This window comes from Petaurus breviceps, unplaced genomic scaffold (genome assembly GCF_028583685.1).
Source record: "Petaurus breviceps papuanus isolate PSGF00001 unplaced genomic scaffold, PetGlider_PUasm1.0 90919, whole genome shotgun sequence".
Lineage (NCBI taxonomy): Eukaryota > Metazoa > Chordata > Mammalia > Diprotodontia > Petauridae > Petaurus > Petaurus breviceps.
In genome coordinates, this window is record NW_027187378.1 from 26,665,746 (window position 1) to 26,692,018 (window position 26,273).

General features: G+C 36.4%; 1 protein-coding gene across 7 annotated transcripts in view; it reads left to right on the plus strand.

Annotated features, from left to right (window-relative positions):
• HMBOX1 (homeobox containing 1) overlaps positions 1-26,273 on the plus strand; it is a 288,374-nt gene that overhangs the window by 145,302 nt on the left and 116,799 nt on the right. For all 7 annotated transcript variants that reach the window (XR_011165992.1, XM_069075647.1, XM_069075649.1 and 4 more), the window contains one exon: positions 20,347-20,457. Coding sequence is in view for 6 of the 7 variants with exons in the window: in XM_069075647.1 (XP_068931748.1) it covers positions 20,347-20,457 (111 nt within the window). In the remaining variant the exon portion in view is untranslated. The remainder of the gene's footprint in view (positions 1-20,346; positions 20,458-26,273) is intronic.

Sequence of the window (26,273 nt, forward strand, 5' to 3'; positions counted from 1 at the left end):
TTTTAGAAGCAGGGATGGGGAGAGTAGAAAAGAGAAACAGAAAGAGCTTTTTGGTTCTTTTGAGACTCCCTTTTGATCTGTAACTAGATGGGACTCAGGTGACTGGGCCTCACCTATTTTCCATATGATTGCTCTATGAGTTTTCCATTAGTTGGCTGGCAAGTGCCTCTGCTTTAGTATGTAGAATTGAAACAAGGAATAAGTTGGATGTCACAGCTGTACTTGGTTTAATATGGGGCATGCCTTTCCTGTTTCTGACATCAGTCAACCTTCCTTCACTGAAGAACAAAAAACAGACCCAGATGCATCAGCCAATAAACATTTATTAAGTGCCTTCTTTGTGCTAGGCACTGTGTTAAGTAAGACATTTCCTTCCTTTAAGAAACTTATAATCTAACAGGGAGGACAGCACACAAAAAGAAACTAAAAAAAGCATGGGAGAGAGGAGGAAGAAGATATCCAGTGTCAGAGCATGATGAGGAAGTGCTGAAGAGTTCAGCCAGGTAGGAAATGAAGAGATGGCTGGCCTGCGCACCCACCTTAAACAGAGATTCTGAGAGGAGCTCTCCAGCCCCAGTAAAAGGGAGGGACCCCTTGGGCAAAGGGCACTGATGAGGTCTCTTCTATTTCTGAATCTGTGATTATGGAATCTTAATGCTTTGGCATAAGTTGCATCAAACAACCAAAGAGAGCAGTGTTTAGGCTCTAAAGCATGGGCGTGAAAGAAGGTGAAGTAGTTACAGAGGAGGGAAGTAGAGAGAGAAATGTGACTCTTTCATAGAAATTCTGAGTTGGAAGATATCTCATTTCAACCCCTACCTAAAAAAGAATCCCCACCACAATAGACTCAAGCAAGATTTTCTAGCTTATACCGAAAGCTCTTGATCCAGGAGGAAACTACCTCCGGTGACAACCTTTTTCTTTTTGGGATAGCTCTTATTGTTAGGAAATTTTCCTGACTTCAAACCTAAATTTGCCTTTTTGCAACTTCCACCCATTGTTCATTTTGCCTTTAAGGGCTAACAGGAAAAGTGCAATCTTTCTTCTGTATGACAGCCTACCATATGCTTGAAAGCAATGATCATTTTCTCTCCAAAACTTCACTTATCTTTAGTCAGTATTCACAGTTCTTTCAGTCGATCTTATATGGCAGTCCTGGTCAACTTAATTGGTATCCTTTTAAAAAAAAATTCAGTATTTCTTTATAGCTCTCAAATACCTCATGCCCCTTAAATTCATTTGTTTTTGACTTGTTTAGATCATTCATTATACTTGTAAATAACTTTCTGTCCTTTACCTCTGGTATAAAGGTATAAGGAGACACACGTATGTACGTTTAGTACTACTTAAATACTTGGACACATCTCTTATGCCATTGTTCTGGTGGTAAACTACTCTCAACTTAGCTAGACAGGTTCTAGGATGATAAAAGTCATTAGGCATACATTTAAGTGATAATTAAATTAACAACAAAAACAGCTCTTGTTTTACTAGTATCACAAGGTTCATAAAGCACTTTCCTCACAAAAATAAATATCTTTTTAAAATGTGGTATGTACAGAGTCATTGTAGGATAGTTAACAGTGTAAGACTTTACATTTATGTCTATCATTTTCAGTTAATTTTCTAGCCTCTTAAAGTGCTAAGTTGAGGAAAAATTACTTTTCAACTGACTCTAAAAAATCACAATATAGTCATGATTTCAGACAAAGCTGAATTCAGTCTAGAAAATACTTTAAAAGTCTGACATCAGACCTCCAGTGACTTTTCTGGCTTCCGGGGTCAAATATAAAATGCTCTTTTGGGTATTCATATCCCTTTGTTACCTAGCCCTTTCCTACTTTTCCATTTTTCTTAAACCTTGCTTCCCAACACACACTCTTCAGTCTAGTGACACTAGATTCCTTAGTATTTCACAAACAAGACTTCTCTTTCTTGGGTCCAGGCATTTTCTCTGTCCTCCGTGACCGGAACACTTTCCCTTCTCTGCTCTAACTACCGTGTTTCCCCGATAATAAGACACTGTCTTATTATTATTATTATTATTATTTTTGGAAAGAAAAACACCAGAGGGCTTATTTTCAGGGGAGGGCTTATGTTGTCCTGCCTCAGCTCTCCTCCGCGGCACTGCTATCAATGGCGCCAGCAAGCAAATCACTGGGGAAGAACAGGATGACGCGCTCACTGCTGCAGCTCTGATTGGATGCAGCTCGGAGCGCAGCATGCGTTTCACGGGGCGGGGGGGGGAGAACGGTGCATACAGAGGGTACCGTAATATAGCATGTAGCGCAGGGGATCACCTTCACTACAGTAGCAATCTCAATAGGGCTTATTTTCGGGGGAGGGCTTATTTTAGAGGAATCTTACACAGTAAGGGGAGGGCTTATTTTTGGGATAGGTCTTATTATCGGGGAAACACGGTACCAGCATTTCTCACTTCCTTTAGGTCCCATCTAAAATTTAACTTTATACAGAAAACTTTCCCCAGCCCCTCTTAATCCCAGTGCCTTCCCTCTGTCAGTTGTTTCCTTCTTGTATTGTATGTTTTGGTTTGCATGTTGTCTCCCCCTTTAGATTGTAACTTTCTTGATGGAAGGACTGTTGTTTACCTCTTTGTGTTTTCCCCAGCACTTAACACAGTATCTGGCACATAGTAGGTGCTTAATAAATGTTTATTGATTAAATGATGTAGAAAAACAAAAGACATCAATAAAAACTTAACCTAAATATAATACTTTGACTGATAGCCATCATATAAATGCTTTCCTAAATTGAAATTCCCTTTGTTGGCAGCTCAGATAACTCATGTAGACTATATTGTACAGATATAGACCATATCTTTAATTATGAGAATTTAATTCGAAGATAAGAATTTAGAATAGATAGAGGCAATATGCCATTGAGGATAGAGAACTGACCTTTTAACCGGGAAAATTGCCAATCCCTAAGTAAGTCATTTAACTTCGCAGCACCATAGGCAGCTTTCTAGTCTCTAAGTTGCAGAGAAGTTGCTTGCCTTTATAATGTCATAAGAATGTCTTACTGGAGCTTCGTACACTCGAGAAATCTCATGTCCAGTTCTTATTCCCAAGTACTTGTTGCTTTAAAAAATAGGGACATTTTATTCATAGTCTAATATAGGATTATTTAGGATCCATAATGTCATAGATATAGGTATTATCTCTTCTGATGCAGTTCAGTCTGTCTCTTCATGCTTTCTAATCTTGTCAATGTCCAACTTTTTAGTGTCCTTCCATAATCTTCCAACAGAAGAATAAAATACGCACTGGGGACATTCCCCTATTTTTATTTTAAACTACCCATGGACACTAGTAAAGCACTTGAGATTTCCATCTGTTATTTCTTACTCTTCATATATACCCCTCCACAGTGTTTTTCATCCCTACTCCAAGCATTTCCATTTGCTTAATTATGTTTTTTAATGCCACTTCTGATGTGCATATTTATTTCACTTCTTCTTTGATATCTTATGACATAGAGACAACCATGACTTCCCAAAGATCTTGCTAGTTGAATAGAAACTTTGACATATTGTAGTAAACTAAATAGCCTTTGATTATGATTGACAGACTGTATCTACTGCCAAACATTGGCCTAGGTAAGCATGAAGAGGCTTATCACCAGAAAGTTGACCACTGGTGATGCATTTTTGGCCATGGTAACCATTGTCCAACGGGCAAAAGAGAATAAAATGGAAAAAGGCATCTGTTGACAGGAAATGAAGGAGAGAAAAGGAGTTCACAGTGAATGACTCCAATTTTTTTCTGTAAAATACTAGGCCAAGTTCTTGGCTAAGAGAGTGAGGAGAGGGGGAGACATGGGAAGTTTGGAGAGGGATGAAAAGATTTGGAAGAGGTACTGTGGAAATTGGGATAGTGAGTTGATAAAGGAGGGATATAGTAGAATCTTTCCCTACCAGCAATGAGGTTACATAACATAAATTTGTAGTGGTCTCACTAAGAACAATTGCTTGATTTAATTGACTTTTTTCAGCAGCATATGTATAAGAATGAAGGTAAGAATGATTGGAGTGATCTAAGGTTGAGGGCTGACTAGGAATATTTGGGGATAAGAAAGGGGGCTAGAGAATCCAGAGAGAAAGGAGCCATGATGGGGAAGAAATTGGCTAGTATATGGGAGATCGCCTGGAAGAGAATTGAGGGGGTTAAAGGGATTGAAGGTCATGGTACAAAGAAAGAGTAAGGTTTTGTAAGGGAAGAAGGATAGTTGAAAAGCAAATAGATTATGGTTTGATAAGGCATTTCAAAATTCTTGAACATAGAAGTGGTTCATTTGTGGATCATGACAGGATCAAGGATATGACCATTTTTGTGTGTGACTGAGGTGGGGTGGAGTGGAAGAGTAACAACTTACAGGAAGTGAGTAGGTTGAGGAACTGAGTGGTATTTGAGGGAAAATCAGTATGTATGTTGAAGTCTCCTAGAATGAGTGTAAGAATTGAGGAGAAAAAATTGTGAACCAAGGATTGGACTCATTGGAGAAGAAAAGGGAGTGACCTGGGGATTCTGTATATGCCAACTACCAGGATTTTGATTGGGTGGTAGATATGAAGAGCAGAAGCTTGAAGGGAAAAGAAGTTACTGGGTGATACGGAGATAGGTAGACAGTTTGGAAGTGGCCGTGGGAAAAGTGAAAGTTCTGATTTTATTGTTTATCCCTGTTACCCTTTCTCATGATTTTTTTCTATCTCTACTACTCTGCCTCTCTCCTTTCATGTATTTATTAACTGATAACATGTTACAACCTACTTGTGCCTACTTTTTTCTTCTACATTGTCCCTTGAGGTAGGTGATATAATTCTTTGGAGACTATAATATTCTGTGACTCACCTCTCTATAACATGTTGTTTAAATATTGGGCCTTTGTTTCTGAAAGAAACTTGGAATTATTAAAATCACTACATAATCTTATGTTACTCCCCTACAGCCACATTGTGGTCCTGCCAAGCTGGCCTTCTTACTCTTTCTCATGTGACGCTTCATTATCTCACTGTAACTTTGTAGCTGCTGTCTCCTATCCCTGGAACCCATACCCTCTTCCCCTCTCCTGAGAATCAATCTACAGTTTCCTTCAGGATACAGATGAAGTACCACCTTCTTTGAAGCTTCTGCTGAAGATCTCCCTAGCTGTTAGTGCTTTCCTCAGCATTATGGTGTATCCCTATATCTGCATATGTTATCTTCTGTTATATTGTAAACTTTCTTTTTTTATTATTATTGTAAACTTTCTAAGGGCTCAGACTATTTTACTTCTGTCTTTGTATCTCCAACACCTAGCATAGCAGAGTAGGCATTTACTAAATACTTTCTGATTGACAAGTTTAATCTGTAGAGTGGAATAGCATGAAAAAGAACTGAGTTTCTTCCCATAAGCACCTTCACAAAGATAAGCTTCTACAAAAAGAGGGGAAGGTCAAGGGAGTGGGCCACGCTTGAACTGATCAAAGAGGGGAAGAATATACACAGAGAGTTAGGGACAGAAATACATTTTATCAACAAAGAAACAAGAAAGAAAGAGGAAATCATAGGGGGATGGAGGTGGGAATAAGAGGGTTAAGTAGTTAAAGGAGGGAATAGATCTAAGCAGCTAGGTAATACAGTAGAGAGAGAGCACCAGGCTTGGAAGACTTCATCCTCATGAGTTCAAATCTAGCCTCACACACTTACTAGCTTTGTGATCTCTTAACCCTATTTGCCTCAGTTTCCTCATTTTTAAAAGGAAATGGCAAATTACTCTAGTGTTTTTGCCAAGAAAATCCCAAATGAGGTCACAAAGAGTCAGATATTACTGAAATGAGTGAACCACAAAAGTTTGAAGCAGAACATTCAACTAAAGAGAGTAGATCTCAGGGAAGAAAACAAAAGATCAAACCTATGATTAGGTGCTAGGTGAAAGAAAATTAAAGAGGGGTAGAAGAGAAAAAATAGATTATGCCAAAACTAGATAGCTGGTACTAAGCACATTTCTTTTCTTTCATTATCCTCTTTCTAAAGAGGAGACAAGAAACAAAAAGAAGGAAAAGTCTAAGAAAAGATAGAGGTATTTTCTTAGTTAATAATTACTGCAAATATCAAAATGTGATGAACTTGCCCACAAAACAAGAGAGCTAAATGGCGTAGAAGGCAAAATCTAACAATATGTTGTTTACAAGAAACACACTTCAAACATAAAAATTGACAAAATTAAAATAAGGGACTGGAACTAAAGCTATTGTAACTTAACTGAAGTAGGAAAAATAAAAAGTTGGGGTAGTAGTTATGATCTCAGACAAAGTAATAACAATAGTAGACATAATTAAAAGAAATAAAGATGAAACTAATGAATTAATATCAATATTAAACATATGCACCCAGTGAAAAGCAAGGGGGAGGAGTCAAGATAGTGGAGTACAAACAGGACTTCCGCGGGGCTCCAGCTTCCACAGCCTGGCAGGCTGGCATCAAGCAGCCAGTGCAGTGCTCTGGGAGCCGAGCCCAGCCCTGTCCGAGCCTGAGGTTTTAGCCCCAGGGCAGGCCTGACCAGCCACAAGCTGAAGAGACTCCAGATCAATAGCAGCTGTGGCAGTTTCCAGAATTATCAACACATAGATGCCAAGGACAAAGTGAGAGGTCAGTGCAGTGTGGACTTTGGGATCCAATAGTTGGGAGTGCCGTTGGCCTTTGCCCCCAGGGTGAGAAGCCGCTGCCACATGGCAGCTTTAGCTCCTGGCCTGCAGAGTGTGGGGCATCCAAGCGACCAGTCTGAGGGGTGATCACTTTTGCTTTAACCTGTTTGGATCTGGATTGTGGTCTAGGGTGGAGGTCCTGGGGTGTGCGACCAGCTGGCCAGAGTGTGTGGAGGCCTCAAAGAGGGCACCCAACTAATATCTACGGCTGCTGAGAAAACCCTAGCGTTTGGTACGAAGCTCCCCTGTCTGGTGGCAGAGTCCTACTGTGGCAAAAAGCCCAGGGGTCAAGTGATTGAGTAGCGACAGGAGCAGGCAAAGAAAGCAAAATAAACAGAACAACACAACTTTACACTCCTATTTTGGTGACAAAAACGATCAAAGCATGGAACAGAAAGAAGACAATGAAGTTAGAACTCCTGCACTAAAAGCTTCAAAGAAAAATACGAGCTGGTTACAGGCCATAGAGGACCTTAAGAAGCAAATAAGAGAAGTGGAGGAAAAATTGGGAAGAGAAATGAGAACGATGCAAGAAAATTGTGAAATGAGAGTCAACAGCCTGACTGAGGAAAATAACACCTTAAAAAATAGACTAACTCAAATGGTGAAAGAGGCTCAAAAAGGCAATGAGGAGAAGAATGCCTTAAAAAGCCGAATTTGCCAGATGGAAAAAGAATCTCAAAAGCTCACTGAGGATAATCATTCCTTCATAATTAGATTGGAGCAAATGGAAGCTAATGATTTTATGAGAAATCAAGATGCTGTTAAACAGATCCAAACAAATGAAACAGTAGAAGGCAATGTGAAATACCTCATTGGAAAAACCACTGACCTGGAAAATAGATCCAGGAGAGATAATTTAAAAATTATTGGACTACCTGAAAACCATGATCAGAGAAAGAACCTAGAAATCATCCTCAAAGAAATTCTCAAGGAAAACTTCCCAATGTTTTAGAACCAGAGGGCAAAATAGAGGTTGAAAGAATCCACCAATCACCTCCTGAAAAAGATCCCAAAAAGAAAACTCCTAGGAATATTATAGCCAGGTTCTGGAATTCCCAGACCAAGGAGAGAATATTACAAGCAGCCAGGAAGAAACAATTTGAATATTGTGGAAACACAATCAGGACAACACAGTATCTGGCAGCTTCTACACTGAGGGATCGAAGGGCTTGGAATATGATATTCCAGAGGTAGGGAGCTGGGATTAAAACCAAGAATCACCTACCCAGCAAAACTGAGTATCATGTTTCAGGGGAAAATATGGTCATTCAGTGGAATAGAGGACTTTCAAGTATTCTTGATGAAAAAACCAGAGTTGAATAGAAAATTTGACATTCAGAGATACAAGAAGCAAGAGAAGCATGAGAAGGTAAACAGGGAAAAGAAATCATACGGAACTTATCAAAGTTGAACTATTTACATTTTTACATGGAAAAATGATAATTGTAACTGATGAAAAGTTTCTCAGTATGAAAATAGTTGAAGGGAATAGAAATATATATATGTCTATATAGAAAGGTATATGGGTGCATGAATACATATGTGAATGTGTGTATATATGTGTGCAGGTATACATAGATAGAGGGCACAGGACTAATTTAATAGGAAGGGATGATATTTAAAAGGTGAAATTAAGAGGTGAGAGAGAAATATAATGTGAGGAGATGGGGAGAGCAGAATGGGGTAAACTATCTCATATAAGAAGAGGCAAGGAAAAATGTTTACAATGGAGGGGAAGAACAGGAAGGCAAAAGGGAATGGTCAACTTTATTTTCATTGAATTTGGCTCAGGGAAGGAATGACATACACACTAAATAAGGGGTCTCACCCTACAGGAGAGTAGGGGGGAAGGGGACAAGAGGGAGGCTGACAGAAAGGAGGGCAGGCTGGGGGAGAGGGAAGGTGGAAATAACCACTTTTGAAAAGGGACAGGATCAAAGTAGAGAATAGAACAAGTGGGAGGTGGGATAGGAGGAAGGGAAATATATTCACTCTTTTACAATATATCTATTATGGTAATGTTTTGCATAGCTACACATGTACAACCTATACTGAATTGCTTATCTTCCCAGTAAGGGTGGGTGACAAGGGAGGAAGGGAATGAATCTGGAATTCAAAGTTTTAAAATCAAATATTTAAAAATATATATACTATTATTAATACTACTTTACATGTAATTGGGAAATAAGATATACAGGCACTGGGGCATAGAGATCCACCATGCCCTATTGGAAAAGTCAAAGGGGATATGAGAGCAGATATGAGAGAGAACAGATTGGATGAGGGGATATCCTGTGGAACCGCTATTTTAGGGGGGGGGTAGGGGAGAAAAATTTGTAACTCAAAATCTGGTGGAAATGAATTATGTAGGCCAGAAATTAATAAAGCATTTTGGGGGAAAAAAAAAAACATATGCACCAAATGGCATTGCATCTAAATACTTAAGGAAAAGTTAAATGAAATATAGAGGAGAAAAAGACAGTAAAAGCTATAATGGTTTTACTATTTGCCCCTTCAGATGCAAATAAATTCAACCAAAACTAAATAAGAAGTTATGAAACTGAATAGAATTTTAGAAAAGTTAGATCTAACAAATATCCGGAGACTATTGCACAGAATTAGAAAAGAGAATACATATGTATCCAAATACTTTCATAAAAATTGATCTCATTGTGAGATATTTAAAAAAAACTCACAAATCAGGAAAGCAGAAATATTAAACACTTATTTTTATGACCACAATGCAAAAAAAAAATATTCAGCAAAAGGCTACTTGAAAAACAATTTATAATTAAGTCAGAGACTAAGCTATGGGAACAATCCATTAAAAATTATCATTGACAGCAGCAAAATTCAGGAGAGATTTTATACCTCAAAACACTTTCATCAGTAAAAGAAAGAGCTATATCAATGAATTGGTCATGCAGCTTAAAAAAAAATAACCTATAAAATAACAAATTCAACACTAAAGTAGAAATCCTGAAAATATAAAAGAAATGGAATTGAAAGCAAAAAAAGAGCCAATAAATAAAATGAAGTTTTATACTTTGTGAAAAAAGCACTGAAATAGGTAAATGACTAGTTAATGTTATTTTTCAAAATGAAAATCATTACTATCAAAAATGAAAAAGGTGAATTCACAAAAAATGAATAAATAATTTATTAGAAACTTTTTTCCAATTATATGTTGATAAAACTAATAATGTAAATGAAATGAATTAATATGTATAAACATATAAAATACTTATTCACTGAAAAAGAGAGGACATACTTCAATTTGAAAATAAAAATTGAACTAGCTATAAATGAATTCCCAAAGAAAAATGCTTCAGTATTAGATGAATTTACAAAATTCTGTCAAACATTTAAAGAACAATTAATTTCAATGTTATATAAGCTGTTTTTAAAGTAAGAAAAAGAAGAGATCCTACCAAATTTCTTCTGTGATTCAGATGTGATCTTTTTTTTTTTTTTTTTTAAAGCAATCGGGGTTAAGTAACTTGCTCAAGGTTACAAGTCCAGTTATTTCTGGGTGTGGTGCCGAGTGTCTGAGCCCGGGATTCGATCTCCAGGTCATCCCAACACTGGAGCCGGTGCTCTTACTCGCTGAACCACCTGGCCGCCCCTAAGCAATTGTGGTTAAGTAACTTGCTCAAGGTTACATGGCCAGGTGTTTCTGGGTGTGTGCTAAGTGCCTGAGCTCGGGATTCGATCTCCAGGTCATCTTGACACTGGAGCCGGTGCTCTTACTCACTGTGCTACCTGGCCGCCCCCAGCTGTGATCTTGATAACTAAACAAGGAGGGGTCAAAAAAGGGAAAGACTAATATTTAAATTTTTTGTTAAGTCACTCGGTTGTGTTCAACTCCTTGATCCCGCGGAACGCCCTGAGTCTTCCATCCTCTATTATCTCTCTTAAAAAAATTTTTTTTGGACTTTTATTTACTATTTAATTTTCCCCAGTTACATGTAAAAACAATTTTTAACATTCATTTTTAAAACTTTGAGTTCCAGATTCTCTCCCTTCATCCCCTCCCCATCATTGAGAAGGCCAGTAATTCAGTGTAGGTTATATATATATATATATGTAGTTATGCAGAATATATTAATAATAGTCATGTTGTGGAAGAAAACAGACAAAAAAACCTCAAAAATAAAGTAAAAAAAAGTATGCTTCCATCTCTATTCAGATACCATTAGTTCTTTCTCTGAGGATTGATAGCATTCTTCATAAGTCCTTCAGAGTTACCCTGGATCATTTTATTGCTGAGAATGACTAAGTCATTCACAGCTGATCATCCTACAGTATTGCTGTTACATTGTACATAGTACTTTTCACTTTGCATCAGTCCATGCAAGTCTTTCCAGTTATTTTTATTTTTAAAAATTTTTTTAAAGATGGGAATGCAAGGCAATTAGAGTTAAGTGACTTACCCAAGGTCACATAGTGTCTGCGGTCAGAATTGAACTTTTCCAGTTTTTTTTTTAGAGTACCCTGTTTATTATTTCTTATAGTACAATAGTATTCTATCATTATAAAATACTACAACTTGTTCAGCCATTCCCCAATTTATGGGCACCCCCATAACTTCTAATTCTTTACCCCCAGAAAAGAGCTGCTATAAATATTTTTGCACAGATAGGTCCTTTTCCTTTTTGTTTTTTTTATCTTTTTGGGATACAAGCCTGATAGTGGTATAGCTTGGTAAAAGGGTATGCATGGTTTTATAGCCCTGTGGGCAGAGTTCCAAACTGCTCTACAGGATGGTTGAATCAGTTCACAACTCTACCAACAGTGCATTAAAGTCTCATGTTCCCTCCAAAATTTGTAATTTACCTTTCTGTCCCATTAGCCAATCTAATAGGTATGAGGTAATACTTCAGAATTGTTTCAATTTGCATTTCTCCAATCTGTAGTGAGTTAAAGTATTTTTTCATATGGCTATAGATAGCTTTCATTACTTCATTTGAAAACTGATCATATCTTTTGATCATTTATCAATTGGGGAATGGCTCTTACATCCTCCACTACCTCTTGAAGTTAACATTTCTTGTTTTCGTGATAGTATCTATCTATCTCATTCTATGCCATCCCCTTTTCCTTTTGCCTTCAGTCTTTCCCAACATCAAGGTCATTTACAGTGAGTCCAGTCTTCTCATTATGTAATCAAAGTATTTAAACTTCAGCTTTAATATTTGACCTTCCAGTGAATAGTTTGGATTAATTTCTTTAAGTATTGACAGATTTGATCTTGCTATCCAAGGCACTTTCAAAGTCTCCATCGCCACATTTCAAAAGCATTAATTCTGTGGCACTCACCTTTGCTTATAGTCCAATTCTCACAGCCATACACTGCTTTTAGAGAAACCATATTTGACTGTATAGACGTTTGTCAACAAGGGGACATCTCTGCTTTTTAGTATGTTGTCCAGATTTACTGTATCTTTCCTTCCAAGGAGCAAGCATCTTTTAATTTCATGGCTGTAGTCATTGTCCGCAGTGATCTTTAAGCCCAAAAATATAAAATCCGACACTGTTTCTATTTATTCTCCCTCTGTTTGCCAGGAAGTAATAGGACCAGTTGCCAAGATTTTTTTTTCTCTTAAGCTTCAAGCCAGCTTTTACACACTCCTCTTTTACCTTCATCACAGACTTCTTAATTCTTCACTTTTTGCCATCAGATTGATATCTTCTTCATATCTAGATTGTTGATATTTCTCCCAGCAACCTCGATTCTGGGTTCTAATTCCTACAGAGTAACATTTGACATGATCTACTCAGCATATAAGTTAAATAAGATGACAACATACACTCTTGTGCTCCTTTTCCAATCTTAAACCAGTCAGTTGTTCTGTGTTCAATTCTAACTATTCCTTCTTGACATGCATACTGGTTCTTCAGTAGACAGGTAAGATGATCTTGTACTCCTGTCTCTCTGAGGACTTGCCATATTTTGTTGTGATACACATAGTCAAAGGCTTTAGTGTATCCAGTGAAGCAGAAGTAGATGTTATTGTGGAACTCCCTTGCTTTCTCCATAATCCAGTGAATGCTTATATATAGAGATTAGTATGAGTATCCATGCAAAATTTTGAGGTAGAATTTTAGCAGTGAGACTACAGCATCGTATCATATAAACATCATGCACTATTACCAGGTGACTTTTAATTAATTAATTTATTTATTTTTAGTTTACAACATTCAGTTCCACAATCCCTTGAGTTTCAAATTTTCTCCCCCTCTCTCTCTTAACCCCCTCCCCATGGCAGCATGCAATCAAATATAGGATCTACAAATACCTTCACATTAAATGTTAGGTTATAAAGAAGAATTATAACCAATGGAGTGAATAATGAGAAAGAGGAAACAAAACAAACCAAAAAAGAAAGAGAGAGCGTGTAGTTTGTATCAGTCTGCATTCAGACTCTGTAATTCTTTCTCTGGATGTGGATATCTCTTTCCATCATGCGTCTTTTGGAGTTGTCTTACAGTATTGCATTGCTGAAAGGAGCCCAGTCTATCAGAATTAGTCATCACACATATTGTGTGATATAATATCGTTGTATCTGTAATTGTGTACAAATTTCTCCTGGTTCTGCTCTTCTCACTCAACATCAGGTAATTATGAAGTCCATCTGCTCCTCATTTCTTATAGCACAATAGCATTCGATTACATTTATATACGACAACTTGTTTAGCCATTCCCCAATTGATGGGTATCCCCTTGATTTCCAATTCTTTGCCACCACAAAAAGAGCTGCTATAAATATTTTTGTACATACGGGTCCCTTTCCAACTTCTATGATCTCACCAGGTAACTTTTAAACCAGTAATGTAGGTTTGGTTCAATGTTAGGAAAAGTATAAATATAATTATCTACATTAGTAATAACAACAGCAGAAATAATATTTTATTAATAGATGCAGGAAAAACTTTTCAATAAGATATAATAACCTCTTCTATTTAAAAAAAAAACCTAGGAAGCAAAGGAATAAATGGATCTTTCCTGAATATGTTAACATTTTCTGATTAGTATCTATCAGAGGTTCCCAAATTTATTTGGCCTACCACCCCCTTTTTAAAAAATTACTTAGTGTGCCCCCTGGAAATCTACTTTCTTTAGCTCTTTAATGGTTTTTCTTTGAAATTTGTATCATTTCAAAAAATATAAATTTTTTTTAAATGATGCATCTTAAATTTAATAAGTTATTGTAAATTTGTAGGTTCTTTTCCTGTATTGAAATTTTGATGATGTAATATTGCATCATTTAACCGTATAGTATCATATTGTAAGCAAGTCATTATATGCACATATTCCTGCCTATGCACACTGGATTTCCTGACAATGTACCACACATTTACCTTCCAACACTTGTTTGTTAAGACCTGTCGGTGAACTTGACCACTAATCAGTTATAAGTTGCATTTTGTGTGTTTATTTGAAAAATATTGTAATCATTATGACTTTAACTCTGTTGTTACACAACAGATGAAACATGTATAAATGATTTTTCAAAATTTTCTTCTCTTCTTTCCTTATACTTCCACTGCCCCTTTATTTTTATTCAACACCCCTCCCCAGTTGCATCCAAGGCTACTACTGCCCCCTCTGGATCATCCCAGTCCCCCGCGGGGGGGGGGGGTATCACCCACTTTGGGAACCTTATGAAAAACTAAGCTCCAAAATTATGTGTAATGGGAATAAATTAGCGACATTTTCAGTAAGATCAAGGGTAGAACATGAATGTCCATTATTACTATTAGCTTTCAATATAATACTTGAAATACTAACTGTAGCAATAAGAACTTGAAGGACTATGCATAAGCAAAAATAGGAAATAAATGAAACAATTAACAGTTTCAGCAAAGTTGAAGAATATAAAATAAATCCACATAAATTACTAGCATTCCTATATATTACCAGCAAAATCTCGTAGGAAGAGATTGAATGATATATTCTATTGAAAATAACTAATTTTTTTAGTCATTTAAGTCATGTCTAACTCTTTTTGATCCCATTGGAGTTTCCTTATAAAGATATTGGAGTGGTTTGCCATTTCCTTCTCCAGCTCATTTTACAGATGAGGAAACTGAGGCCAACAGAATTAAGTGACTTGCCCAGACTCACACAGCTAATAAGTGTCTGATCCCAGATTTGAATTTAGGAAGACGAGTGTTCCTAATCATAGGCCCGGCACCACTGCCCCACCTACCTTCCCAAAAAGTATAAAGTACTCGAGGGTCCCTTTGGCAAGATACTTTGAAGAATTATATGAATACATCCACAAAATGATCTTTACACAGAGAAAGATCTAAATAAATTGAAAAAATATTGCTTTTAGGTTGGCCAACCCAACATAATGAAAATTACAATACTGCCTAAATTAATTCACTTATTCACTTGCCATTCTGGACTACCAAACAATTAATGGAACTAGAAAAAATAACAATAAAATTCATCTAGAAGAACAAAAGATCTAACATCTCAAGGGAAATAATGTATAAAAAATGAAAAGGGGCCTACAAGTACCAGATCTCAAACTCTACTACAAAGCATTAATTATCATGTTTGGTACTGTTGAATAAATAGTTTCATCAGTGAGACAGATTAGTTATATAATACGTAGTAGCAAATGAGTATAGTAAATTATTATTTTATAAAACCCCAATATCCTAAATAGGTAAGATGTAAGAGCTCAGTATTCAGTTTAAAAAAAAAACTGTTGGGAAAGCCAGAAAGCAGTCTGGCAGAACCTAGATCTAAAGCAATACCTAACGCTATATTCCATGATAAACTCCAAATAGGTACATGACTTTCACGTAAAGATTGACAACATAAATTAGAGGAACAAGGAAGAAACTCCCTGTCTGAAATTATGGATAAAGGCTAAAAAGTTTTTGCATAAACAAAACCAATGCCTCTGAAATTGGAAGAGAAGCAGAAAATTGGGTAATGATATTTAAAGCAATTTTTTTTCTGACATCTCATTTCTCAGATAAGCATAAGAAACATTCCTCAGTAACTAAATGGTTAAAGGATGTATCTGGGCAATTTTCAGTGGAAGAAATCTAAGCTATCAGTAGATATGTGAAAAAGGGCTCTAAATCACTAATTAATAAAACTATACCATTTAAAATGACTGTCAGGTCCTGCTTCATACTCATAAGTTTGGCAAAAATAACACAAAAAGGAAAATGACAGGTGCTGGAGAGCATGTGGAAAAACAATTATTATGTTTGGTAGAACTGTGAACTAGACCAAAGTTATTAAACTATAATCTCTTCTGATCCAGTTATCCCAATATTAGACCTGTACACCAAAAAGACTAAAGAAAGAGGAAAGTGATGCATGCATATTAAAATATTTGTAATAGCTCTTTTTATGGTGGCAAAGAATTGCAACCTGAGGAAGTACCTATCATTTGGGAAATGGCTGTACCAGTTATGGTATATGTAGATTATGGAATATTATTGTGCTATAGGGAATTGTAAAGGGGATGATTTCAGAGAAATCTAAGAAGACTTGTGTGAGCTGATACAGAGTTCAATTAGCAGAACCAGAACAATTTATACAAAAACAGTGTGAAGGCAAATAACTTTGAAAGACTTCAGAACTCTAATCAGTACAATGCACAGCCATAATTCTAGAAAACTTATGATGAAAATATGCTGTCAGTCACTTAACCCCAATTGCCCTGCCTCCCCCCCTCAAAAAAAAAAAAAAAGAAAATGTGCTGTACCTCTTGACAAAGATGATGAACCAGAGTACACATTGAAACATTTTATTTTAAGACATGACCAGTGGCAGAATTTTTTTGACTGTACATGTCTGTAATGACAGTTTTGTTTTTATGTCTTTCTCAGTGTAGGTCAGGTAGTTGGGGGGCAAGAGAGAATGCAGATCTTTTTATTGAAAAACACAATGAAAATGAAAGAAAATGCAATCCACAGTTCTCATTCTGTTTGTTCCTGCCCCCACCTCATTGTTCATATGTATGTCTTATAATATACACGTATACATAGCTATACACCTGTGTGTTCTTCCTTTGTGACCAGTTAATCAGAACTCTTTCCAGTAATGATGGCTCTCATTTAGGATGTTCCACACGTGGTTATTTGCAGTCAGAATAATGTCTTCCACAAAGAGAACCACTGACTGGATTTGGGGAATCTCTTCCATTTAGTGTCTTCTGTTGATGTCCTTCATGATGTTGGAAAACACCTTTGGTCAACATATCTTCCTGTTTTATACCTTGCTGTAATTTTAGAGGTTTTTCAAGAAAAATTTTCTCTTACCTCTTTTAAAAAGTCTTTTTTTCTTTTTTTGCCTTTTGGAGGGTAATTGGGGTTAAGTAACTTGCCCAAGGTTACAAGGCTAGTTTTTTGTGTGTGTGTGTTAAGTGTCTGAGGCTGGAACTGAACTAAGGTCCTCCTGACTCCGGGGCCAGCGCTTTACTCACTGCGACACCTAGCTGCCCCAAAAGTCATATAATTTTGACATTCATGAGACACACTTTACCCTATAAAAATTTTTAAGGAGTCATTTTGCTTTGCCAAACCAAATGTTGTTAAGTTTTTTAATAGTTAATGAACACAATGTGGAGTGGGACCTTGTATTCTCTGTATCTTTCAACTGATTGTATTATTGTAAAGATTTGTTATGCTATGGTTGATTTGTTGCTTTTCTTTGTTTTTCTTTTTTTCAGAAGAGGAAGAGTTTAGTTTTGGGAGGTTTTTAGGTAAGGTTGATTAAATAAAGGAAAATTAAGTTTTTATACTGTAGTATAAAAATAAGACTTTTTTTTTAATGGTAGGCTTATCTCTTGGTAGGTATTGATATTTTGCCTTTTCTTCCTCCTTATCACAGAGATCACTTTTCTTGGTTGAAGTGGTTCCTAGGCTCTTCTGATCTCCTTGTTGTAGCAATTAATTAATGTCAATTAAATTTTTTAGGAAATTATGATGTTTTGCATTGATACCTATTCTGTTGTCCCATTTACATCCCAATAATTTTTTCAAGTAGATAATAGTTGTCTTACTTCTAAGTCACATTTCATTTTTATGCTTTTTTCTGATTTGGTATTGATTTTGATCTTTGTGCTTGTGGTCTAACTATACAAAGAAAACTAATTATAAAATGACAGACAGATTAGCTTTTTTTCCCTACCCATCAAAATATAATCAATTTTGCCTCAACTCTCAAAGAAAATATTCCTGATTCGTAGGTCCAAGACTTCTTCATAGTTTATAAACACAATATTGATCTTTCTTATTTCTTACTCTTTACTTTCTTCTTATTTCTTACACATACAAGACTGGGCTGGTAAACGTTTAACAACCAGACTGGGGGAGGGGAGTAGGGATGGTTAATTTATGCATCTAGACAAGTCAACAAAACAATAAATTAAGCCCTGATTTAAGGCTATTGCCAAGGATCTTATCAAGTTCTTTGCACAGTATTTTTTGCCTAATTCTCATTGGAACAGATTTAGCATATACGCTAATATTATTTTCATGTTTATAAGGGTAATTAGAACTCAAATATATCCTCTCTGTCTTTCATCTTTACCAGTATTTTACCACAATAGATAATGCTTAGTAAACTTAATTGATTTGTTTAACTTTTTCTCCTTCGTTCTCTGGCCCACGTTCTAATAATTAGGGAAAAAAAGCCAAGAAACAATATCAATTTGACATATATTTATTAAATCCTCATGTTCTTTTCCAGGCGCTGTATGTATAAGGGAGTAGGGGAGAGCAAATCCTTGGTGTTTAAATGTTACATTCTCCTGGGGACTGCAACTTGTAAACAAATAAATAAAACAGAAAATAATTTGAAGAGGGAAAGTATATTGATGATGAGAGGAATCAGCAAAGGTTTTATATGATAGTCATGTATTAGCTAAATCTTGGAAGAAACCAAGAATTCTAAGACTTGGGGGTTTGGAGGGAGTACATTGGTAGAAGATGGAATAGCAAGTGGGCCCTCTTGGTTGTGACATAGTGTATGAAGGACAGTAATGTGAAATACATTGAAATAGGTAATTCTATAGATTGTATAGCTAAGAGGGAACTCAGATCACCCTGTCTAAACTCCTTCATTTTACAGAAGAGGAAACTGAGATTAGAGGTTTTAAGTGATTGGCTAAGTTTACACAAGTAATCAATGATCTAGCCAGGACTTGAACATAGTTACATTAGCTCTAAAACCCACTATTTATTTCCTTTGTACCACTCTGCTAGTCAGAACCAGATTAAGAGCTTTAAATACCAGGGTGAGTTTACATTTTCCCCTTAAAGAATAAGTAAGATTTTTGTGTGACAACTTTTGAGCAAAAGAGTGATATAGTTAGACTTGTACTTTAGGAAGATTATTTTGGCGCCTGTTTGAAGAATGGATTATACCGAAAGGAAGGAAACATTAGGAAGCTATTATAATAGTCCAAACAAGGTACCATATTGTGGTTATATGAGTACAAAGAAGGGATTGTATAAGGGAGATGTTTTAGAGGTAGATATCTTAAGGTTTCGTTAGTTGTTTTCATGTAGGAGCAGAGGAAAACAGGAAAAGCATAGGATGATTTTGAACCTAGATGACTCTAGGAACGGTGATGGTTTTAATAGAAATGAGGACGTTTTCAGCATGGGGTAGGTTTAGGGATTAGATGATAGGTTGTGTAATATGAACTGTGTCTTAAAATGTAAGTGAGCTAGTATGGTATAGTGATCAGAGAACTGACTTCACAGTTGCTAGACTTGGTAAAAATCTTTCCTTTGACTTATTGACTGTTTGACCTTGAGTCTTGTGATGTCTCAGTGCTTTTGGTGTCTCTAAGACAGTAAGTTGCAGAAAAAGTGCCAACCTGCATTGGGGTAGAGAGTTTCTTCATATGAAAGTTTCCTTTATCAGTGAAATCATAGGTCTAATCCCTATTTCCATCTCTATTTTAGACTTTCAAAAAACTCATCTACTTAGAGTACTAACTGTTTCTTGAAATGAGTATTATTAGATTTAGAATTGGAAAGAACACAAATGACCATAGAGTCCAACCTCCTTATTTTCTAGGCTAGTAAACAGGCTCACAGAGCTAACGTGATTTAACCAAGGGTTACATATATAATAAGCAATAAGTCAGATTTGATCCTAGAACCCATTGTCTAGCCTTCACTAACTAATTCTGTGTCTTCCTTGGAACTGTATGTGATTTTAGTGTATAAGAGGTAAGGAAGTCATTATTCTATGTGCTATAGTCTACCTTTAGAAAGGGCTCCAATATCAAAGAGGACCAGAGAATCTTAGCTAGAATGATTTTTTACCCAGTGAAATCTAGTAGAAAGAGAGCTGAGCTTAGAGTCAGAATATCTGGGTTTGGTTCATGAGTCTCCTTACTATTTCTATAAACTTAAGCAAATTACTTTTCTTCACTGAGCCTGACTGTAAAATTATGGCATTGAACTACGTGATGTCCACGATCTCATTTAAATTTGAACCCTCTTTTCCTCTGAACTCTATGTATGGCATCTTGTTTTAAACCTGAACACCTCTTCTTCATTTACCCCAAACCAAAAGAAGTTGTAGCAACTTAATTTTTTAAATTACAGCATCCAAAAAAAAGGTTATTTGTTTCCCCATATAGGTATCAGTCAGAGCCGGATTTCCCATTGGCTGTTGCAGCAGGGGTCAGACTTGAGTGAACAGAAGAAAAGGGCATTTTATCGATGGTACCAGCTTGAGAAGACAAACCCTGGTAAATAATTATTCTTTCAGTATGTTTCTTTTGAAATTAATTTCTGTGATTATTTCATGGAATATCTTGTACTGATTTGCTTTCTAAAGGTAGCTGCATATTTTCTACTTCTATGTCTTCTGGTATATGGGGGTATATGGAAGAAGACAGACAGTGACAGACACTAAGAAGAGAGAGGATGGAAATAAAGTGTTTGATAAGAATATCATCCAAATCCTTGTACTCTTTATTCCAATTTCTGTGTTTCTTTTCCTTCCTTCCCTATAGTTTTTCAGTATTTTCTACCCACAGTTTTGAGAGAATGATTTGAATTTTACTTGGCATTAGAGAAGAAAAAAAGAATATTTCTTACTCTCTGCATTGATTTGGTAAGGGGGAGAGGTTTACATTTGTACTTTTTTTGGTGTAGGGAGGTTCTAATGAGGGGGCTCCCTCCATGCAAATCAGCAACTGATTTTATACTTTTTCGTATTAGAGAGTTGCTTAGGGCATGAGTTAAATGTCAGGTAACCCAGATCTTTCTGACTTTAAAGCCCTACTTTCTACACGGTACTTTAGAGGTGTCAGACTTGGTGCCTGCACTCTTGATTACAGGACCAAATTAAAACATAATTGGGAAATTTTTTTTTTTAAATGAAAACGCAACAGAACATAGATAATGTTAATTTGTTGTTTTGCTGTGTGGCTTGCAGGGATTGTTTCTATTTGACTTTGATACTAGTTCACTACACTGTTATCTTTTGTTTTCCACATCTAGAGGTACACAAATTGTAAGATTCTATGACTAGTTCTTTTAAAAAAGATACATTTTTTGAATAAGAAATGAATTTTGAAGTATTTTGTAATTATTTTCTGTGTGTGTGTGTGTGTATTCTCTGCTGATGAATTTCTACTTTTCTTATAATTTCTGCTTGAGTATACAACAGTTTTCACTTTATGTAAATTCATATTATGCAAATTTGACTTCATATAAAGAACTCTGAAAGAAATACACATTCCAAAACAACACCTATGTCAGCTTTTCCATATAGTCCTTAGCACATGCTCTCTCTATTCCTGCCCCTCAGCTTGTTACTCTCTAGTCTCCCTCAGTTACCGCCCCCCCAAAAAAAAATCTTTTAAAAAATCCTCCAAATGAAAGCAGAAGAACAGATGTACAGAGAGACCACTACCACTGCCAGCCTGGAGAGAGGAGACCTTGGCCCCACTTTACCCACCTACCTATGTTTCCCATGACTGTCTTCTATCTGTCCACACTTGGGCATGTCTGTCTCCAGCTCCCAGGTGTTGTCTGTCCTCTTCTGTCTGTGTCTGGCCCTACATGTCTATGTCCCAGTGTGTTCTTCCTCTTGATTCTGGTGAGGCCTCCATGTGGCTGGCCCTAGCCCCATTGTGTTCCTCCTGTTCTTGCTTCTCTGTCTCTGTCTCCCACATGTCCTTGAACTGTATAAGAACCCCTCCCTCTACAATCTAGCATCCCTTTTCTCCCTCCTTCCTTCCCTTCCACATGTCCATAGGCAAATTCACAGTATATAAAAATCAGTTCATGTAGAGGTCTGCAGAATAGTCCATTTACATGAAGTGAGAACTTGGCCAAAGCATAATTTTCTCCTAAATTAATCTTAGTTAACCCCATCATAAATGTAAGGCAAACTGGCAATGCACGAAGGAAATCAAGAAGCATTCCCCCCAAAACTCAGTTTTGTTGATACTTTTTTATTTGATATCGCATTCATTTCCAAATAGCATCATCTATTCCTCTGCTTAAGGAATCTTCTACTGTACCAAATATTTTATTTTTTTTAAAGCCAACCAGCACATTGCTGCATTTATCAATATATACAGCATTCTGCAGTTGTAATCTTTGACATTTTCAGCAAAAGGAAAACAGTTTTATTACCTCTTCTCTGAGGTCAAGCTTGATCATTATAATTCTTTACATTAGTCATTATATTGTTTTCCCAATTATGCTTATTATTCTTATCTCCCTCTTCCCATTCCTCTTAAAAAAACCAAAACACTTTTTCTAAGGAACTTTTCTGCAATAGGAAGATTCAAAGATGAGTGTCAGACAAAGTCGTTAAGTCAAAATTCCAAGCACTATGCTAAAGCTTTGGAACAACTATATTAATAGAAAGTTTTCTCTGAAATCTACCTTACTGTAATTCCCACTCTTTTGCTTCAAGGTCTTTTTCTAATTTCAAAATGTATAGGTGGTTAAAAATAAAATATTACATACATTTTAATCATAACATTGTTGATAAATTTTAGGTAAAATAATTTATTCATAAAGCTGATTATAATACATTCATTTCCAAAATAAATTTTTAATACTCTTGTTTTTCAACTAGTTGATGCATAGCAAAAAGCAAAAAAATGCTGTTTCTTACCAGGGGGTTTCCTTTTTTTGAAATTGGCTATGCAAAAAACTCATTACCTTATTCCTCTGCTTCCTTCCCCACATGACTAAATATATATACGGTATCTTGGAGTTAACCTTCCAAGATACAAATAGGAGTTAGATATATAAAACTACAAAATGCTTCCTAGAAGTAAAGTTAATCATAAATAATTGGAAAGATAGTCATTGTTCACAGCTAGGATGCATCAATATAATAATATTGCTGATATACCCCAAATCTATAGATTTAGCTATATACCAAACTGTTATAGTGTTCTTTCAAAGTTTTAGACAAAAATAACCATATGTTGCATTTCAGGAAACAGAGGTCAAGAATTTCAAAAGAAAATCATGGAAAAATAGGAATAACATAATCCTAGCAATAGCAGGACTTAAAATATCATAAAAATTAATCTTATAATTGTTTAATTCTGTTTCTAAAATAGAAAAGGAAGTAAATGGAGCATAATAACTAAACCAGACCTGTAAAACTTGAAAACATATTATATGGGAGGAAGATAAAAGAAGGACTACGTAGAGTGGATGGGATGATCTTAATAGAAGACTGGAGAGAAGATAGACTCAGTCAAGTCTTTGTCAAAGAAAATAATCTTTGAACTGGAAAGAATTGGTTAAGAATGACCAATAGGAAGTTGAAACCTAAAATAGTTAGGAGATAGTAGGAATACACCATGCTACCCCTGATGATTTTAGGCTATCCTGCTAATTTTCTTTGTGAATGATTGATTGAGCATTTATTAGGCAATCCAGAAATCACATTACCTAATGGAGCTAGTATTCTAATGGGGGTAGACAAAGCATACAGGGAAGACAGAGTTAGAAATCAGGTGTTAGGAGGAAAGCATTGATTGTAAATGGCTAGGAATTAGTGTTTTGGCCTGTTTCCAGGTAATATAAGGTAAAAGAACACCTATCAAAATACAGGGCCTCAGAGGAAAAGTCAAGATGAATCTGCCTTCCGGTTGGCTTTTTTACCCTTTAAAATTTTTTATTTTAAAATTTCTTTTCTTTTTTAATCTTGAGTTCCAAATTCTCTCCCTTACACCCTGCACCCCCCCCCCCACTGAGAAGGCAAAACAATATATTGGTTATACATATGAAATCAAATAAAGCATTTCCATATTGCAAAAATATAAAGAGAGAAAATTATACTTCAGTTGTAGTTGAAGTTCATTAGTTATCTCTCTGGAGGTAAATGACAGTTTTTTCATCATGGGTTCTTTGGAATTGGCTTAGCTCACTGTAATGACCAGAATAGCCAAGTCTTTCACAATTGATCATCATTATAACATTTCTGTTATTGTGCATGATGATCTCCCAGGTCTTCTCACTTCACTTTCCATCAGTTCATACATATTTTTTCTGAAACCACCCCCTTCATCGTTTCTTATAGCACAATAGTATTCCACAATGAAGTGCCACAACTTGTTTAGCCATTCATCAATCGATGAGCATCCCCTCAATTTCCAATTCTTTGTCACCAAAAAGAAAAATGTGTATATGTAGATCCTTTCTCTTTGATCTCTTGTAGTGGTATTGCTGTATTGATCAAAAAGTATGCACAATTTCATTAATCCCTTGGGCTTAATTGTACTTTGTTCAAAACTACATGACCACTTTCTTGAAAACTATGTGACCATTTTAGTGATAAGTTGTTAAGTTATTATGCCATTGTGAATGCTGTATTTTTATTTTCTGTGATGTTAAGACATTGTGAATGCTGTACCTTGATTCTCTGAATGTTTTGCTCTGATTTGTTATTGAATAACTAGAGAGTTCACTATACTGTGTAATCAGAACCTTGAAGCTGTTCACAGAAGCAGTCTTCTGGAAAGCTGCCCTTACGCCACCTCACATACCAATAAAATATGATTCCAAACAAATTTTAGAGCTACAGAACCCACAAAGTAACAGAGAGAAACAAATCTCCTGCTGAAGGCAGCCCGGCAGGCTTACAAGAAGGGTCCATCACAGCACACTCGGAGCAGAATGCAATTCCTGGTGAGCCACATGGTTTTGGCCTCCAGCTGTGCCTGGAGCAGACTTCAGGAGAGTGAATCACCAGCAGCTATAGCAGTTTCCAGACTCCTCAATCTATAAACGCCAAAGAACAAGTAAAAAGTCAGTCAGGACCTCTATTGGAAAGAAAGAGCATGGTCTACCCCTGCCCCCAGGGCGAGAGGTGGCAGAGTTGTGGGGGCTGCAGCAGCTACCCTGCTTGGATGCCTCCAGAACTCCTGGCCTGTAGATCATAGGTGGACCAAGCAACCATGCAGAAGGTAATTGCTCTTTCTTTAACCTGCTTGGATTTGGATTGCAGTCTTGGGTGGAGGGCCTGGGGTGTGTGACCAGTGGGCCAGAGCTTGTGGGAGCTGCAGGGAGGCCACCCTCCTAATAGCTTTGGCAGCTGCAAAAACCCCAGCAATTTGGGAAAAACCTCTCCTCTCTGGAAGAAGAGTTCTACCATGGCAAAGAGTTCAAAAGTCAAGTAATTGACTGGCAGCATGAGGTAGCAGAGGAAGCAAAGTAAGCAGAGCAATCAAACTTTAGATTCCTTTTTTGGGGACAAAAAGGATGAAAGCATGAAACAGGAGAAAGACAATGAAGTCAGAACTCCTGCATCAAAAGCTTCCAAGAAAAATATGAACTGTTTATAGGTCATGGAAGAGCTCAAGAAGAATTTTTAAAATTAAGTAAGAGAAGTGGAGGAAAAATTAGGAAATGAAAATGATGCAAGAAAGTCATGAAAAGCGAGTCATCAGCCTACAGAGGAGACCCAAAAATACACTGAAGAAAATAACACCTTAAAAAATAGACTAACTCAAATGGCAAAAGAGGCACAAAAAGCGAATGAGGAGAAGAATGCCTTAAAAAAGCTGAATTTGCCTGATGGAAAAGCAATGTCAAAAACTTACTGAAGAGAATAACTGCTTCAAAATTTGATTAAAGCAGATGGAAGCTAGTGACTTTATGAGAAATCAAGATACTATAAAACAAATTTTAAAAAATGAAAAAAATAGAAAGCAGTGTGAAATATCTCATGAGAAAAACCACTGACCTATAATATAGATCCAGGAGAGATAATTAAAAAATTATTGGACTACCTGAAATCCATGATCAGAAAAAGAACCTAGAAATCATCCTTCAAGAAATTCTCAAGGAAAATTGCTCTAATGTTTTAGAACCAGAGGGCAAAATAGAGGTTGAAAGAATCCATCAATCACCTCCTGAAAAAGATACCCAAAAGAAAACTCCTAGGAATATTATAGCGAGGTTCCGAAATTCCCAGACCAAGGATAGAATCCAAGCAGCCAGGAAGAAACAATTTGAATATTGTGGAAACACAATCAGGATAACACAGGATCTGGCAGCTTCTACATTGAGGAATTGAAGG